Here is a 20,155-nt window from a genome sequence, read left to right on the forward strand (position 1 = left end):
GCTCAAAATCCATTATTGTAGAGCAAGATCAAATATTTTTTATTTTTCCATGACATTTTTTTATTATTATAGAAAATTGAATTTATAAGTTTTATCTTTCTAAATTAATAAATTTTAAAAGTGGTTTGTAATAGGTTTGTAATTTTGAGAAAAACAGTAGATCAAAGTTAATAGGTTTGTATCCATGATTTTCTGATTTTTTTTTGTTTTGCAAACATGTTATTAAAGCGGTTATCACACCTGAATATATTCCAAGAATGTCTTTAACTTATTCTAAAAAAAATCTCTTCAAATTTTAAAGAATAAAATTTACATTGGTTGTATGTTTTGCATTGATAATTAATAAGAGTCAATGATAGTTGTTATCGAATGTTGGTTTGTATTTCAAAAATCCTGTTTTTTTACATGGACAATTGTATGTTGTCTTATTTAGAGTTTAAATAAAGAATGATTAAAATGTTAATTTTAGATAATGATGGTAGTTTTACAAAAAAAAAAAAAATTGATTTGTTGTGTATAAGAAAGCTTTTAGAAATTTATAACCAATTTGTAGTTTTTAATTTGTAATTTATCATGTTATATTTATTTATTTTTATTACATTTATGTTATATTTAATTTTTAGTATATCAATTTCATTTCCATGATTGATTGTCTTTTTGGATAACGGATATTAGCTATTCATATATATATATATATATATATATATATATATATTAGTTTCAAATAATCAATATAAAAGTCTAAATAAAAATTATATCTTATTAATTTAATAAAATTTTATAAATTTTTTTACCCGTGGTTTCCACGGGTTGTAACCTGGTTAAATATATAGATAACAAAATCCTTAGGAAATTTCAAAACATGGATCAAATTTGCAAACAGAAATATAGTTTAGGATCAAACTATAAAAATCAGTATAGGGACCAAAAATGTAATTTACTCTAAAAGTTAACTTCGTTAGTGTTTTATCCATGGATTCTAGCATTCAACCAGAGGGTTGGATCGGGTATTTTCTACAAGTGGAGTCTCGTCTTTGAAGTCAAATTATTCATTCAACAGGTGTGGAGTTTAGAGAATCGATCGATTGTTCATAATGTGGAAGCTAATTTACGCAGTAATCTTGCTGTTCGTATGTTCAAGAGCAGAAAAGCTGAGCTCCAAAGAGTGTGAGGATCTAGGGTTTACAGGTCTCGCCCTCTGTTCCGATTGTAATGCGCTCGCCGAATATGTCAAGGATCAAGGTCTTCTTCTTCTTCTTCTTCTTCTCTCTCTCTCTCTCTCTCTCTCTCTCTCTTGTTCTTTGTTGATTCGTGTGATTATATGATCATGTTGTGCGCATGAAGCAGATTATAGGTAGTTATGCGTATTTTTTGACATATTGGATTCGATTGAGTTGATTTCGTATTTTGATCGGAGGTTTTTGTGATCCTACTCTCTAATTACCACTCTCTTCCTTTTCCGTAAGAAAAACTTCAATCTGTCTCTCAGTTCTTTAGACTAAACAATTGATTATGGATGCTCAGTTTTCTTTAAAAGGTATTTCCTACTGTATTGAAGCTTATAGTTATACAAGTACAGATTTTTTTGTTCTAAAATTGCAATAACATTAGTAGAATTATGCATTCCTATGATACTTATACTGAACTACTTACACTTGTTTGATTAATTGCAGAACTACTCTCTGATTGCAAAAAGTGCTGTGCTGAAGATTCTGACGACTCCATTAGCAAGGTCTCAAAGCTATACTTTCTCTTATACAATGCAGACTTTCTTCTATATCATCTAACCTTCATGGATTACAGACAATCTACTCTGGTGCTGTTCTTGAGGTATGCATGAGGAAGCTCGTGTTCTATCCAGAAGTTGTCAGTTTCATTGAAGATGAGAAGGAAAAGTTCCCTTCTGTTAAAATTCAATATCTATTTAACGCTCCACCAAAGTTGATAATGTTGGATGATGCTGGACAACATAAAGAAATCATAAGGTATGGTTTTTTCTTAGTTTCATATGCTTGTTATCAACAAAATGCTGAAACCCTAAATGGTTTGATATTGTCATTAATGATTAATCATGTTTAATGTAGAATTGACAACTGGAAACGTGAACACATGCTGGAATTCTTGAGGGCAAAGCTGAAGCCAATAGCAGCAATTTGATTGGTCAGTTTGCTTATGGCTTATGCAGTATCTCATTTTGAACAATTTACTAAACTATTTTTGCAACTTATAGAACAATGATTTCTTCCTTTTATCATCTGTTATATTCTACACTAGTTCATAGATATGCAAGATTTTATGCATGATTAATCATTGCTTCCTACCCGAGATTATTATAACTGTGAAGTAATTTGAAAGTGCTATGCCTTAATAAGAAGAAAATTAAAGTACAATGTTATAACTTATAATAAAAAAATAGAAAATACATTACTATATCTTACATTTAGCCCATCATATCTTAAACGTGTAACAAAATAAAAGTACAATGTTATGATATTTTCCATTTTTGTTTTGTAGCATTGTGATATCATTTCTTATTACAACATTCTACTTTCAAAATATTTTTTATTGTAGCATTATAATTTGAAAAATCCAGTAACTGTTTAAAAGGTAACAAGTTAACCATTGCTATAATTGTATAGATTTTTCAATGTACAATGCCATAATAAAAATAATTTGAAAGTACAATGTTTTTATAGTTGTGCTAGAACCAAATGAAACCACTCAAATATACACAATATAGAAGGGTAAAGTGGTCAAAAATGGCTATAGAGCCTTTACCTAAAAAAACAATTAAAAAGGGGATCGGATAATCACAAAAATGACCAATTCTTATAAATGTATACAACATGTAAATCTTCTACTAGTTCATGTAGTTATCCATTTAAAGTTTCTTTTACTTTTTAATCTTTGACACTAAAACACGAAGAACATGTTTGAAAATTTAAAACCTACATGTAAGGATATATTGGTTGGAATTTTGTTTTAGCATCTTTTGTAGTGTAGAAATGTGTATAAAATGTACATACATAGTTCATTGACTTTCTATAAAAGCTGACATGTTCGAAGCTCATCATGTGAAACTCTATATTTTTTTATTGATTTTTCTCTTTATCTAGAAAGGAAGAACAGGTTTGAAACCAATGAACATGATAGAAAACTTTTAGATGTCAGAAACTCAATAACATATTATGAATTGCTTTTATTTTTAATTGTTGTGGTTTTATTATAACGCCATCGCTTTTACGATGCCATTTTGATTTTAAAAGGCTAGTGATTCGTGCACAACATTTTTTTCCATACACAACAATTTATGCTTTATAGAATTGTACAATACAACAATTTAAAACACAAATGTTGTGTATGGAGAAAATTTGTTGTATACAAATTAGTTTGCATTTTAAAATTTATATGTATACTATATTATGAAGGAAACATTTTTTTTTCCTTTCATCATATTCATTTGAAACCCTTTGACCCTTTAACTTTCCATCTTATATATTGGATTTATTAATTTAAGTATGTTATTATATATAGAATATTACCATATTAATTGTAAACTTTTTGAATTATCAATATAATATATTTAAATTTGTTAATTTAAATATGATATTAAATCCAAAATCTAAATCAAAATATCAAATAAAATTAAAAATAGACGGATTATTTTTAAAATAGCTAAAAAAGGCTTAAATGTTTAAATATCAATATGAATTGATATTTATTTGAAACTCCACAAATTTACAAACATTGTTAATATTTCAAATAATCATCATGATCAAAATAAAAAAAATAAGTATATAAGTAAATTTTAAATTAATTGATCATAAGAATAGTTAAAAGTAACACAAATCAATATTTAATTTTAGTTTTATTAACATGCAAGCTTTTAATAGATGTTATTGAATATTGTAATAATCAATTTAGTGTAACAATTACTATTTTATAGCTAATGTTAATAACATAACTATTTTCAACATAATATATTTTATAACTCAACATGCGTAATGCATGGATATACCCCTAGTGTAGTAATAAACCTAGAAAGGCGATAAAGGATAAGTTTAGTCTCATACTTGGATATGTTTAAGGCAACATGCATTGGCTCTTAACCCGTTCTTCCTGGATATGTTTAAGGCAACATGCATTGGCTCTTAACCCGTTCTTCCTGACTAAGGACCACTTCTTGTTTATTATGAGGTCCAAAATAATCCATCATTGGCCACCATCGATTTCACTTACGGCTAAAGATCATGAACTAACATATAAGTTGTGTTTAATTGAGAGATTGAGATTTACCATTATTTGGGTTTAAACGATTAAAAACAATTAAAGAATCACAATACATCAAAATATAATGGTTTAAATTTTTATTAACCCAAAAGTTGGATTCAATTAGACATTGAATAACCCACCAAGAACATCAACCATATGATGTTTAGTATGCATGCCTTTCTATGTAGGGATCATGTATATATGAGACAATAATAACCATTGTTTATCGATAGAATATCGGTATCCATGCGAGTTGCGAGTTGATATCGAATGATGTTAGACACCAATAAATCAAACTCGTTCTTCCACATTATACTTTGCTTTAGTTCGTTGAGCAAGGGAAGGATTAGGGTTTAAATGATTCATAAATAGTTAAAGAATCACAACACAACGAAAAAAAAATTTCAACCCCAAAAGCTGGATCCAATTAGACATCAAATAACCCACCAAGAACATCACCATATGATGTTTAATATGCATACCTTTCTATGTAGAGACCATTTGATATAAAAGGTGATAACCATGATTGATTATCGTTATTGGATCCATGTAATACATAATGATGCTAGACACCAACATATCAAAGTTATTCTTCTACCTGATATTTTGCTTGACTTCGTTGACCAAGGGAATGGAAAGATAGGGTAGGTGCCAATTTTAGGCAAGGGGATGCAATATTTAACTTGTTTAACTCCCAAAAATCAATGCAAGGTGGATGTTGTAGCATAAGTCTTCCCAGTGTCTTGTTTCCTCCCTAATGAGTGTCTTGATTTCCTGTTTGAATCATATTCAATTTTCCTCTTGTCGTCCACATGATAGTGTTGGTTTTGGTTGTGGTTATGGGCGATCTTTAGTAGTTCTTCCATGTGACATGGTTTTCTTCCTAATATAAATGTTAATGAGAGTATATGCCATATGCAAAATATTGTTGTCATAAGTACGTATGTATAATTGATAACATAAGTTACAATGTTTGCATAAGTTTTTCCGTAATCCTAAAGATCCCTAAGTTGAAATAATCACCATACCCATATTTATCACACAATATTCATAATCATTTTTCATTTTCATAATTGTATTCGTTATAATCGTATGCATTATATATATATATATATATATATATATATATATATATATATATATATTACATTCACCACCACTAACCAACATAAGTCATAACATGCTGTAAAAGCCCAAAAAGATCCATATGGTATTACAGATACAAAAACCCTATACATAATTTTAAAAAAAGATACAAAAAACAAAGATACATAATCTTGTATACACAAGCTTTTCCTCATATCCATAATACTAACACTAAGGTACAACGCGCCCATAATAGGTCTATGGGAATCCAAAAAGAGAAAACAATATATCTACCAACTCAGTCATCTCGATGACTGCTCTGCGGTGTGGTCAGAAATCCTAATGATTTCTAATGTTGAGGGTACCGACGTTCCTCTGAGTAGCCCTAGTCGGTGGTGTACCGTGTGTAAAGCCTGGTCGTCTAAGTAGCGACCCTCCTCGATACTCGACGCACGTCCAGCTAGGGCTCTAGCAGTTTCGAGCTCTAGTAGTCTCCTTTATTGTCTCCATGATATCATCAACTAATTTGAGTTGGTGACTTGACCACCAGAAAGGGCACGATGCTCTCCATTGGCTCACTGGTGAGAAAGGTGGGTTGGGGAGTCTATGATGACTCACCCACCTCGTATATAAAGAGTATTCATGCCTCATCCCTCAATTATTATAAAATATATGTAAACCATTCCAAACATCAAGTTGATGGTCGGGTCCTCTTCAGTGTTGATGTGGATGATGGCACTGTTGTAATAGGTGAAAGTGGTCTTTTTTGAAGAAGAGGTCGTTTGGTATGCTTCCTGGGTGTGTTCATGCAAAGCACACCTCTAGGAGTGGATCAATATGATCAATGGGAATGTGGGGGTAATGTAGTAGTAGGTATGGGCTCCTCGACCTTGCAGGCTCGATTGTAGGCATGATTGGCAAGGTCGAGATCTCCTCTTTAGAAGGCTCCACATCCTTAGAAAGCTCATCCTCCTCAAAAGGCTCTTACTCGTCATATGTCGATATGAGGCTTGGTGATGAAACAATTGGTGGGGTGGGGGAATGAGGTGTTGAATACGGAACCGTATGCTCCTCAGAAAAATGTGCATATGTCTCACCATAATTAAACATATGTGCGCAATCTATGTTTACTTGTGGTTCGACCAATGTACCAAGCTTAGTTAAAGTAGGCTCACAAACTCAATAATTTAGGTCGCCTACTTTAATTCTTGAGTTTAAGAATAGTTTTGTCGTTCAGGACACTAGTTACTTAGCTATGATGCACTACTTATGTTCGATAAGATACTTATAAATGCCTAAACAATACGTGCATTGCGGATCATCATAAGTTACAGATACACATAAACGTTTATCGACACCATCTGATGTTCAACTGGTCTGGTTATTATCACAGAGATGTATTCACCACCACCACTTATGATGATCATATCTTACCCTAGCGAGGAGCAGGTTGTCCCACATTCTCATTAGGAGCAAGTGGTTCCACATTCACCACCTCATTACCCCACCCCATTGATTGTTTCATCACCCACCCACATATCGACAAATGACGAGGAAGAGCCTTCTGAGGAGGAGATCTTGACCTTGCCAATCACGCCCACAATCGAGCATGTAGAGGCCGAGGAGCCCATACCTACTACTACACTACCCCCACATTCCCATTAACCATACATATCTACTCCTGGAAGAGTGTTTCGCATGAACACACATAGGAAACAGAAACAGACCATACGAGCTCTTTCTCAGAAAAGCACCAAAGAGGACCCAACCATCATCTCAATGTTTGGACTGGTTTACAAATATTCTACAATAGTGGAGGGCTGAAGAGGGAATACTTTCTATATACGAGGCGTGTGAGTTATCCTAGGCTCCCTGACCCATCTCTCTCAATGGTGAGTAGACGAAGAGCATCGTGTCTCTTCTGGTGGCACGTAGCACTCGTCTTAGCCACCAACTCAGACTAGTTGATGATAACATCGAGACGATCGAGGAGACTGCTAGAGCCCTAGATGGACGAGTATTGAGTATCAAGGAGGGTCGCTACTTAGACGGTCTGACTTTACACATGGTACACCACCGACAAGGGGTTACTCAAAGGAACACTACACTGGTACCCTTAACATAAGGATTTCTAAGCTAGAGTATATGACCCAGATTTCAGAACAATGAATGGCAACATCAGAGCTGCGGGCAAACCTAGCAAAGCAGGAGATGATTTTAGTACATGATCAGTTTCCTGAGTTGGTGGATATATTGCTTTCTTTTTTCGGATTCCAATAGACCTATTATGCGTGGGTTGTGCCCTAATGTTGGTATTATAGTTATGAGGAAAAGCTTGTATATACAAGATTATGTATCCTTGCTTGATTTTGGTATCTTTTTTTGAAACTATGTATAAGGCCTTTTCATCTGTAATACCATATGGATTTTTTTCGCTTTTGCGGCATGTTATGACTTCTGTTGGTAAGTGGTAGCAAGTGGTAGCAGATGTAATATATATACACACACACACGATTATGAAAATGAGAAACTTTTGTGAACGTTGTGATAAATATGGTTACAATGATTATTTCAACATAGTGATCTTTAGGATTACGGAAAAACTTATACGGACATCATAAGTTATGTTATCAGTTATAATTATGTACTTATGACAACAATATTTTGCATATGGCTTATATTCTCTTTAACATTTATTAGAACGGAAATCATGTCACGTAGAAGAACTACTCAAGGTCGCCTAGAACCAACACCACCACCAAACTCGACAACAATCGACATACTGATTGCACAACATGTTGCCAATGCCTTGGCCATTTACAAGGCTAGCATGACAAATACATCCGGACAAAGTGAGGGTGGAGGTAGAAGCGGTATCCATGGTGAAAATAGCGGCGGTCCGAGGGTGTGCACTTATAAGGACTTCCTAAACTACATATCTAGATCCTTCTATGGCAGTGAATGAGTTGTCGGCCTGTCTTGTTGGATCGAAAAGATGGAATCAGTTTTCCATATCAGCCTATGTGCTGGGATTGCCGTGTCAAATTGCCACTTGCACCTTCTTTGACGTTGTAGCCTACACGTCATGATTCAATGATCTTTGAACTCTGTGTCCGGGTTTAGTAACTCTAGAATATAAAAAGATTTAGGGCATGTTCGGCAAAACTAGCGCGTAGCGGATATCGTTTGATTTTGGAGCGTTTTGTTGAAAGCTACTCCATGTAGCTTTTGATTTTGGAGCGTTTTGCTTAGGTTAAAAGCTAAACGCTCCTATTGCCGAACAAGGTTTTTTCCTTTTTACTAGCGTTTTCTTAAAAGCTAGAAGTCAGAAGCTCCCAAACGAACACGCCCTTAGAGATACATATGATCTTTCAAACTGGAACACTTCTCATTTTGGACCTGGATTTCCCACAATCATGTGAAGTTTTCCCTAAACCTTGTGAATTTTCCCTTAAGCCGTGTGAATTTTTCCACAAAGTGTATTTTTTGCCAAGCCATGTGAATTTCCCCTCGCCATGTGAAAATTTTCCCCAAGCTGTGTGTTTTCTTTTGTTAATTATACATTAGTTTTTGATAGCTTGGGTTTGACTTATTTGTTTGATCCCAAAATTTTTCTATTGTTCTTATATTATAACTAGATTATGTAAGTTATAATAAGTTAAGTTTTGTAGGGTTATTAATATCTTATTGTGTCACTTAAATGACAAGTGTATTTATTTATCATGTTTTACTGGGAACAAATTTCCGCAATTTTTTTATTAAAAGAGGTACTCTGATTTTTATAAAGCATAAACAAAATCGGTCTTTTTCTGGCCGTGAAAGTGGGGATGTTACAGTTGGTATCAGAGCATTAGTTTAAGCGAACTAGGAATATGTATTTATTTCTAGAGTTAAACTTAGAATGCTAAGCGAAGATTGTGAGGAGTGTGTCTAATAGAATTTAGGCAAAACACCTGAATAGACACAAGCACTAGCTAATTTAGGGAAAATGCCTAACATGCTTTTATATGCTAAACGATTAATGATATGCATTGTATGATCGGATCTATGGTCTGTTGCCGACTGGATCTGGAAACTTTATGTGTTCAGATTTCTAAACGTTTAATTACGGTATTAGAACTGACATATAACTTTTCGGAGAAATAGGGAGAATTACACGTTGATCGTAAATAAAATCTTTCCTATCTTAATTCTTGTCATTGCACACCGAACGTCTGATTTGGTATATAGATCGAAATGGCTAGTCTCCATACCAGCCTCCATTGATACTAAAACCCTAAAATCGATCCCTAAGTCTCTTGGTGGTGTTTTGAGCTGGTAAGAAGCTTTTGGTGCTCATTTTTAGACTTTGTGAAGGAAGAGGAGATCTTGAAGTTGACTTGCTTGGTGGATTTGCTTTGGATTTAGAATCATCATCTTGTGGGAAAACTTTCTGAGGTATCAAGTTTGCATATTGGATTTTAGATGTCTAGATCTCTTCATTTTGTGCCTTGTGCTTTTGATCCCTTTTTGGGTTAGTGAGAGTGTGAAGTCGCTTAAGGGCTTGTTATTCTTGATCTGAGTTTTTTTGGTCCCTTTGAGCATAAAGGTGCAAGCTTTATGAGATTTATGGTGTCATGTGTCACAACCGGCGAAAATTAGATTAAGATGTGAATTCCTAAACAATGTAATCTCCTTGTATAAGCCCAAAACTCTATCCAATATGCCAAGCCCAATCATTTTTGGGCTTTAACCTATAAATTCTCAAACTAAAACCCTTATTGGACCAAGACTTCCTTATTGGGCCCTATTGGGCCGATAACTCCTTCAATTGGTCTTTTTGGGCCGAAAACATTATTTAGGCCTTATATTGGGCCGATGACCTCTTCATTTAACCTTATTGGGCCGAAAACCTTCATGAGTCCTATTAGGCCGAGAACACTTCTTTTGGGCCTTCCTTTGGGCCAAAAACCTTATAAGCTTTGGCTAGGATTTGTGTAAAGGAAAAAAAGGGAAGAAATGGGGAAAATGAGTGCCACCTCATTTTTGCCCAACATACATCCATGTTTATATCCAACAAGTTTCCATAAACTTTTTATCACTCTCTTCATAAGTCAAACCCTCCATCCTCCCTCCTCCCTCCTCTAAATTCGGCCAAGCTCCCCCAAAACCTCACCAAAATATCATTTTTCACTCCATTATACTCTCAAGACTCCCTTATCCTCTCAAGCATTTTCCTCCTTATCCTCTCAAGCATTTTCCTCCTTATCCTCTCAAGCAATTTCGAGTTTTTCATTATCAAGGAGGGATTTCTAAGATCCTAGGTAAGTCTATGATTAACTCCATTGTTTTGTTTCAAGTTTTTACAAAGATCCTTCCTCTTACAACCCCATTTTTCGTGATTATGCTCTTAGAACACCAACACAACCCAAATCTTATCAACAACTCAATCTAGGTTCAAAGATTCTTCTTCTTCATCTACATCTCAAAGACCCTAAAGTGAGCTTCATACCCCCTTGTTTTCGGTTTTATAATGTTTTTGGGGGAGAATACAAGTGCTTTTGTGTTAGATCTATGTATATATGCATGTTTATGTGTTTAACTTTTAGATCTTTACTTGAAAATGAAGTTTATCACTTGGATCTTCATATAAACCTTGAGAAAAGTATGTGTCCTCACATATAATACTTGTAAACTTGTAGATCTGGGATTTATCCACTTAAAATAGCAAAAACAAGTGTTGTGAACAAACTTAGATAACTTAAACTCAAAAATCAGCCCTTGACAGAAAAGTTTAAGTCCAATCTCGAACTGTTTTGACCTCCTTAATGGTAATATTTTTCAAAATTGTTTTACATGCAAAACGTTCAGGTTATTGCCTTTAAAATGACTACTCTCACGTTTTCATATGATTTTTCTACTATTTTTGGCGAATTTTACAAAACTGCCTATCAGATTTGAAATAATTTCGGACCAACCTGTGAAGGTGAGCAATTTCGTACTTGTTAGAGGCCAATAAAAATTATGAGAAAAATTTGTGAACAAAGCAGACTAAATTTCCAAACTTACAGAATTTACGGATCCAAATTTCGACTTACGATGATTTTTCTACAAATTTTCCAACAACTAGGTCAGAAAAGCTAAAAACCAGAAAAATGTGTATTTCACAAAAATCAAGCCAAAAATGATATTTTTGACAAAAATTGGTTTAAAATGTTATTTTTACCACAAACTAGTCAAAAACACAAGTTTTGAACAAAAATGGGGGCTAAAGTGTTATTTTTTACTATAATTGGGCCTTAATTGAAAACTTTGTGGCTTATTGGGCCAAGAACGTCATTTTTACAAAAAGTGGGCTTTTATATTAATTTTGTAAATAATCAAGCTAAAATAAACAAAACAATAATAAACGGGTTAAAAACGATATTCTTATCCTGGCTCTGGAAATAATATACATGTTTAGTGGGCCTTAGTGTCCCTTTTACAGGTATATTGGGCTCAGGGTAGACATTCACATTCCTTTTGTGCCTGGAAATAATAGATACGTATAGTGGGCCTTAGTTGTCCACTTACATGTTTATTGGGCCTAGGAATGAGTTTTATATGTGTTCTTTCTTTTCCGTGTAAATTTTCGATTAAGGATCTAGTGAGACCTGTTGGTTGACACCTTTGAGTGTACAATCGTAGCCTGTAGTTACAACCAGAGTTTCTTGGAGGGAAAGCGGGAGTTTGTGTATAGATCTATACGGGGGGGTCACCCCACACATGAGTTGTTCGCTACAATTAAACTAGGCCAGTCTAGGCTGACAAAAAACTTATTCTATTTCGGCGGCGTCCCAAAGACGCAAAGACAGGCGAAATTGTCTAGATCTGAGTCTCATTTTGGTCTAGATCTGAGCTTTGGAGCTCTTGGAATCGGAGAATGTAGCTTAATGTATCAAGTTGAGGAAATGCGGGCAAACACGACGTGTTGGCTGGAGTTTTCCAGATTATCTGGATAATGGAAGACCACAGCGTGTTTGTAAGTCAACATAGCGTGTTTGGTCAACATGGACTATTAACTTTGATTTTGACTAGAAGTTTGACCAAGGTGACCATGGGTTATTTTTAGGCCTTAGGTGTTTATGTGGAGATTGGACCTTTGGATTGTTGAATGGGGCCTTGGTTTTGGGCCAAGTTATGAAAAGGGTAAAAATGTCTTTTACTCTGGTTTGAACATTTTATATGAGTCGGATCCGATAATTGATGGATGGTTAACTTGTGATTGATAGCTTGGGGATTCTTACGGGCCAGCAACCAAAGATTCTTTCTGTGAGATTCGGCAGTGCCAGGTGAGTTTCCTCACTGTATTTAGCGGGTCGAAGGCACTAATGCCGGCTCATGGTTTGTTATGCTTAGTGTGCTTGTTGTCTGTATGACTCTTGCATGTGTTATGTGTTTATGTTTACCGAGCGGGGCTCAATGTTGGACGGGGCCTAATGAGTATATTGTATGCTAGTTACTTGTATATGTTCTTATGATTACCAGGTACAACCTGATGCCGGGTGGGTCCTGATGACCATTTTGTATGTTATGTATCTTCGTGATTATTGTACATGTTATGTATTGATGTGTTTATATTTTTATATGTTCATATGTTTTATATGTATGCTGGGCGCAGACCGACGACATACAATATACCGAGCGGGGCCCATTATGTGTTTATTCGTGTATGTATGGTATGTGGTAGTTTGGGGAACTCACTAAGCTTTGTACTTACGGTTTTCAGTTTATGTTTCAGGTACTTCGATTTTCAAATGGGAGAGCTCGGAATGATTGCAGAGCACACACAACATGTTTCCGCATTCTGTGATTTACTCTGATTTGATGATGTTTTGATAAATCTTGACTACCTTGACTTTATGAGAATGATATGTATTAACGATTTATTAATCTAAAAATGAAAATTTTATGTCATTATTTTTGGGACGTTTCATATAGAATGGTACTTACCAATTTTAACATCAATAGAACACGTGGATTCAGATGTAATCACCCTAGACCATCTACAGCGCACCTGTTAATTTCCATAATATAAACATTTCTACATACAAACACAACCTAGAAACTAAACTAAAGTATAATTACATTTTTGGTCCCTATGTATAGCTATTTTTTCAATTTTGTTCTCAAAAACTTTTCTCTTGCAATTTGGTTTATATTTAAGGTTTTTTGTTACATTTTTGGTCAAAAACTGTTCCAAGTAAAATGACATTTTTGGACCAAAAATAGTATATTACTTGAAACTGAGACCATGTATGTTACAACTTACAAGAACCTCAAATGAGGACAAAAATTGTAAGATAACTTTTTGGGACTAAAATTGTGAAATTTAGCTATACTCAAGGACTAAAATTGTAAAAACATACCTTTTATTTATTTATTTAGTTTGAGGTTCTTAATGGAATCTAATGTTGCTTTATGGGTGTGTTTTATCAAGGATTTGTATGGTAAGAATGATGGGTTTGGTTCAGGAGAGGTAACCACAAACACAATTAGATCCTCTTATCAACTCCATGATAAAGGCTTTCACTTGGAGGATTTTTGATAGGATGATGCTTTCACTAGTTTTAGGATGATGTTTGACATGACAATATGACTTTTAAAACTATGTGTCTTAGAGTTTATACTTTGGAAACAAACAGATCATCTACTATCAAAGATGATATGGCATAAGGGTGTGGTCGAATTGCTTGTGTAGGAACACTATAGGTGGAGCTTAAAATTTGCAATGAGAAGATGTGATCATGTGGAAGATGTGGTAACACATTGACCAATGTTGTGGTGACTTGGTAAGACATGTAAAAGATATGGTGAGTAACTCATTAACCCATATTCAAATCATAAAACTATTCAGTCCATATGGCCATGGAGGTTCATATGTAGCGGCTCCAGGTCATGAGGCATAACCTTATGTCCACAACGAGCGATTAGTCGGTATGCAAAAGCTAACTCAAAACCCCTTGTTTGGAACGTTTCATTGCAAAAAAACTGAAATTGAAGGAGTTAAGCTGATTCTTGATTTTATTATTTTTCTGATAAAAAAACACAAATGAGAATGGGTGTTTATTGGTGCTCACGATTCTACCAATGTTTAGTCCATGTTAAAATGAATAATATTGGATTGGCGGATTCACTTAGATAGGTGCTTCCTCTAGATAATCTTCACAAGAGAGGTATCAACGTTGGTTCCATCCTTTGTCCTTTATGTGTAGAAAAATTGAAAACAAGTCACTTCATTGTAGTGGGGCCTTAACTTTCACCAATATCCAAACTATCAATAATGTGTTCTCATTTATATCAATGTTGTCGCATCCCAATAGCAAAGGGCTAGATGTCATTGTTCTTACTACTTTGTGAATTCTTCATAGATATCACAATACCACTTTATTCCAGCCCAACAAACCGAAGAAAGCTTTTAACTTTGAAAATCATATTTTTTTGATTTACAATAAAAGTATGAAATTAAAGTTGAATATGGTTGGATGACTTCAAAATCCATTTTGTAATGTTTAATTCTTAACTTATTAATATGTTCAATTATCCTTTATACCTAATAATCCAAATATCTAAACAAAAAAAACTTAGTAAAAAAACAAGTAAAAAGGGTCGAAAGTTTTTTTTTTTTAAGTATATTGAAATACTTGTAATCTTCTATATCGTTTTCTTGCTAAAAAGTTAACTTATTATCTTAACAACACAAGTTTTCGATGGTTATGCATTTTGGATAGTTGAAACAGAAGAAACAACACTCGCAATCTCATTAATAACTGTGTTGGAGCTAATACATGAACGCGCCACTTCTAGCATCAATTCCACCTCTTTCTTATACTGCAAAAATTCACAATTATCTAGATTAATTCAAATTCTTATAATTAAGTTTCTAGAGCTATTTTTAATGACGTGGCATCTTTTACACAGACATGAGATTAAGAACAAGTCTCAACCCCCACCTTCTTAGGTAGGACAGAAAAAAATAATTTTTTTGTCTTATTGACATCAGTCTCAATCTCAGTCCACTGTACACTATGTTTTGTTATGTCATGTCCTGTGTAATGTCCTGTGTAAGGTTAGGGTTGTACCTCACTGATAGCACCCGACTTTATCTTAGATTGCATTACGCACCATTTCTTAAAATGCACACCTGTTTATTCAACCAAAAGCGAAAGCATAAGGGTATAATTGGTATTTAATAATTTAAATGACCGTTTTCTTTCATGATTGTAGAAGGGTACTTACCAACTTTAACATCAATAGAGCACGTGGATTCGGATGTAGTCACCATAGTCCATCTACAGTGCACCTGTTAATTTCAATAATATAAACATTTCTCCATACAAACACAACCTAAATACTAAAATAGAGTATAATTACATTTTTGATCCCTATGTAAAGCTATTTTTTCAATTTTGGTCTGAAAAACATTTCTCTTGCAATTTTGTTCCTTATTTGAGGTTTTTGTAATGTTTTTTTATCCCTGTTCCAAGTAAAATGACTATTTTTCGGACCAAAATTGCAAAAAAAAAGCTATACTCATGGGCCAAAAGTAGTCATTTTTACTTGGAACAGGGACCAAAACCGTTACGAAATCTCAAATAAGGACCAAAATTGCAAGAGAACTTTTTGGGACCAAAAGTGGTCATTTTACTTGGAATAGGTACCAAAGACATAACAAGAACCTCAAATAAGGACCAAACTTGCAAGAGAAAACTTTTTGGGTCCAAAATTGTAAAATTCAGCTATACTCAAGGACCAAAAACGTAATTTTCTCTTAAAATTTAAATCATCATGACAAATAATGTCAAAAACATACCTCAAAATAAGATCCAAATGGAACATCATGTGCCTGTTGCACAGTTTCAAACACCTATAAACAACAAAGTTAAAAAAAGCAATCAACACAAAAAGTGAATATATAAAAATAAAAAAAAAATAAAAAAAAAAAAACTCACCAGAGATTTTCTATCAGGGGACAGCAAGGCGTGTTGCCACTCTGTCATGGATGTGTCTGGCGGACACATAGGACTATTACAGAGGCACCTAAACGTAATTTCTCTCACTTGACCATCATATTCATCAGCAGAATGCCACTGGCCAATCTACATAACCAAATAAAAAAATAATAAATAATAACATAAAAACTATAAATTAATAATTAAAAAAATGTGATGCTTACATTAAGATTTGTATCCTTACGCGCTGCACGATATTCACTTGTGAAATTTGAACCATCACTCAATAACAAGTCAAGAAATTGTTCAGCGGTACTTGGAAAAACATCCTGAGTAATTAAAATTTAAATATTAAAAGTTACAAATAAATTTAATAAAAAGTACACAATAATAATAATAATAAATAGTTATTTCCATACAGTATATATGCCAGTGAGAACATCCTCTTGAACAAAAGGCTGGTGTTTGTTTGGCACGCTTTCTTCTAGAACCTTCACTGTTTTTTTACGATTTAAAGAGCTACTACTTGCTCGTAATTCTGACTGTTGTTGCTCCTGTACATCGTGGATTCATGTCAATTACATTGGGAAAAATGATTGATAACTGAACACAAGAATATACATGGAAACTCCAAAACCAGAGATAGAAAAATATCCACTATATGATAAATTGTTACAATCACATATCCTAAACACAAGAATATACATGGGAACTCCAAAACCAGAGAAAAAATTATTCACTATATAATAAATTGTTACAATCACATATACTGAACACAAGAATATATGTGGAAACTCCAAAACCAGAGAAAAAATTATTCACTATATGATAAATTGTTACAATCACATATATAGATAACAGATTTTAATAAATTAAACTATATTTACTATGGAACAAAAATGAAGTATAATGAATTATAAAGGGATACCTTCTTCTCAGCTTCTACCATTGCATGGTAATTCTTTGCTGTACGTTGTAAAATTTTTATCGCGTGATTTCTATTCCAAAATGATGCAAACATATATCTAACTCTACCTGTAAATTTGAAAAATAAAATATATTGAGTGATGGAAATGACGGAAATACCCTTGTATGTGGTTTGTTAAAAGTTAAAACTGACCATCTGGACTTCGCAAAGGAGGGACGCCATGTCCACCTGCACCCATGCGAAGAACTATTGTTACCGCTGGATTAATGACTGCATGTTGACTCCTTCGTATCTGCAACAAAGGGCATTTTCGTCATTTTCGTCACAAGCTTCAATAACAATTGAACGACAAAAGACAAAAGAGACTACAAACCTCATCTATATCTCCAAAAGGAATAATGACCTGTGAAAGGGCAAAAAGGTAAAGTCAATGCATCTTTTCATTGGTCAACCTCTTTGATAATGATGTTTTAATAATTAATTAATTAACCTTCATTTGTTTGGAGAAAACATTAGAGTGGAAGCAGATATGCCAAGCGGAAACATACATACGACCATGATACAAGAATGATCTTTCCATTGCACATGAATAGCTGTGTTGAACAATCTGAAACATAAATTCTATTTTTATATCAGAATCAGATTATTTTATAAGTTAAATTAAAATTAAATGTTAAAAAGAACTTTGCCTCATCTGGTAGAAGATCAAATATCGTCTGTAAGGGTCCAGGCTTTTGATGTACAACTATTGGCCCTTGTTTATATACCGAAACTCGTCTTCTAGGGTTAGCTCCAGCATATCCCTTCAAACCCCTAAAAAACAGTTTAATTAGGACTAAATTACCATTTTACCCTTAGCTGTCATCAAAAATATTTACGAGTTGTCTCTTTTTTTACTCATTAAGTTATATATGATAAAATCATGCATGCATAAGGTCTGTTTCTTTTCTAGACTGAATAAACCGTCTGAATGAAACTAAATGACCATTTTACCCTTACATTAAGTGCTTAACCCATTAAGACAAAAAAACAGCTCCTTAGTGTAAAAAAAGTGAAGCAAAATGGTACCTGGAACTGCCCGAGGAGTGTTTAATTGTTCTAATATGGAGACAAACCTGATAAAAAACAATGTTTTTTAACAGTTTTGGTTAATTATTTTAAAAGGTTGACCAATGAAAAGATGAATTGACCAAAATAGAAGAGGAAATAAGACAAAATTACAAACCTGCCCTGGAGAACTACTCAAAGGGTGCCAAACTGCACCAGTATGCCCTTCCTTTTCAACAGGAATAGTTACAGAACCAAGAACAGTACTTTTCCAAATTATATCCCAATCATATATTGACACATTGATCTGTCAAAAAAATGAGTAACGATTAAAAAATTTAATAAAAAAAAACTATTTGTGTGGATACTAGTTAAAGCTTACCTTTACAGGAAGTTCATCCACAGAAAAATTGAATTCTTCTCCCCACATTGGATTTCTTGAACCAGGAACCATTGAGCTGCAGATTAACATGAGTAAAAATCTAAGAATCTTAATGGAAATAACTAAATCTTGCTATAATTTTTACCTAAATCGCTTTTCTGTACCACATGTGATGATTGCATAAGGATCTGACATGCCATTCAGGTTAGCACCAATAAGATTCTTAGCTGCTAACAGTTCCACCTTCAAAACATAAAAAAATATGATGCTACAAATCAGCACGAACAACTTGAAGAAAAAGGCATTTTGATGTGTATATACCTTGATCATATAAGCAGAGCTGCCATTAGAGTCACCCTTCTGTTGATCTATCTACAAAAATAAGTGTAGAAGTGCTTGTCATACAAATGAACAAAAGTAAAGCAAAATTGAACAAATCTATCAGTTGTTAACTTCTAATTTGATATTGATTTTGTTAAAAATGTAAGCAACGAACTTGAAAGTTGCCATACATTTTAGTGAAGCTCTAGAAATCGATTCAATTACATAGATAACATCATGTTAAACTATCTGTTATTCTTGGAAAAGAAGTATGATTATCATTCAGGTTATAAATCCTCGAAAAAAAAAGCTTTAGACGGCACAATCCACAGGGTTACTCACGAACTTGATGCAAATTAGGGTAACTATCGCAAACGATGACATTAGAAATTACATAAAGTCAGAGGATATAATCGCGATAATCGTTGGGAACTAAGATCAGTCACCTTTTCTTTGTCATCTACGACATCACCGGAAGCAAGAGAGGAGTTATCAAACTGGGACCGATCACCCGCGCCGGTGAAACCGCCGTCGGTGAAGAACCAGTATGCTGCAATTACAAAGCACGCGGCGGCGACGGTTACTTGGACCTCCCACCATGAAGGTAGCAAAAACTCAATTGCGGTTTCCGTGTTCATTTAGAGAGAGATGTATCGTGTATCATGTATATGTATATGTATCTAGATTACTGAAGGTAATTGAGATCATGGTACGAAAATTTTACAGAGGATCACTGTCGACTGATTTTCCTTTGGACATATGGAGCACATTAAATTGAAAGGGATAGATGAAGAAGACGGGTAAATTGTGATTTTGGTTCTTGATTCGTTATTTTGGAAGTGTCGGAAGCAAAACACGAAAATGAGGGGAGAAAATATCGGTTGCATCCGATTTGGTTTTTAGTTTTTACCAAGTAAGAAATATATATTTTTTTTAGGAAATCTTCGGAAAAGTCCTAATATTTTATCCTAATTTACGAAAAACTTTCAAAGTAAAATTTTTTATGAAAAAGTCCTAATTACCGGTAAAAATGACGATTTGGCCCTTATTTTCTCGGTTTACCGGTTTCATTACTTAACCAGTTTTAAAAAAGTCATATTATTTTACCATAATTTACGAATAAGTCCCAAATTATTGTAAAATAATAGG

At 33.8% G+C, this 20,155-nt stretch overlaps 2 protein-coding genes across 4 annotated transcripts; one reads left to right on the plus strand and one right to left on the minus strand.

Moving 5' to 3' along the window:
- The first annotated feature begins 975 nt into the window (after positions 1-975).
- On the plus strand, positions 976-13,296 carry LOC145095677 (selenoprotein family protein). 3 transcript variants are annotated; one of them, XR_013703719.1, is made up of 6 exons: positions 976-1,242; positions 1,674-1,732; positions 1,804-1,985; positions 2,085-2,160; positions 12,609-12,668; positions 13,118-13,296. XR_013703719.1 is itself a non-coding variant. In XM_079033519.1 (5 exons), the coding sequence occupies exons 1-4, from the start codon at positions 1,095-1,097 to the stop codon at positions 2,155-2,157; spliced, it is 462 nt and encodes a 153-aa protein (XP_078889645.1). In that variant the 5' UTR covers positions 977-1,094; the 3' UTR covers positions 2,158-2,160; positions 13,118-13,296. The 3 variants fall into 3 exon arrangements, 1 of the variants encoding a protein (XP_078889645.1); XR_013703720.1 differs by lacking the exon at positions 12,609-12,668 and adding an exon at positions 12,998-13,046; XM_079033519.1 differs by lacking the exon at positions 12,609-12,668 and having other exon boundaries at positions 977-1,242.
- Positions 13,297-14,982: 1,686 nt separating this feature from the next.
- Positions 14,983-19,878, minus strand: LOC145095684 (BAG-associated GRAM protein 1-like). The gene is made up of 18 exons (XM_079033524.1): positions 19,453-19,878; positions 19,007-19,057; positions 18,831-18,928; positions 18,686-18,761; positions 18,482-18,610; positions 18,325-18,371; positions 17,946-18,069; positions 17,747-17,863; positions 17,630-17,659; positions 17,449-17,548; positions 17,257-17,363; positions 16,748-16,882; positions 16,553-16,657; positions 16,329-16,475; positions 16,190-16,243; positions 15,616-15,679; positions 15,459-15,520; positions 14,983-15,207 (listed from the first exon to the last, which is right to left on the minus strand). The coding sequence occupies exons 1-18, from the start codon at positions 19,642-19,644 to the stop codon at positions 15,091-15,093; spliced, it is 1,755 nt and encodes a 584-aa protein (XP_078889650.1). The 5' UTR covers positions 19,645-19,878; the 3' UTR covers positions 14,983-15,090.
- Positions 19,879-20,155: the final 277 nt, after the last annotated feature.

Source organism: Lactuca serriola, chromosome 1 (assembly GCF_051521515.1).
Source record: "Lactuca serriola cultivar US96UC23 chromosome 1, Lser_US96UC23_V15, whole genome shotgun sequence".
Lineage (NCBI taxonomy): Eukaryota > Viridiplantae > Streptophyta > Magnoliopsida > Asterales > Asteraceae > Lactuca > Lactuca serriola.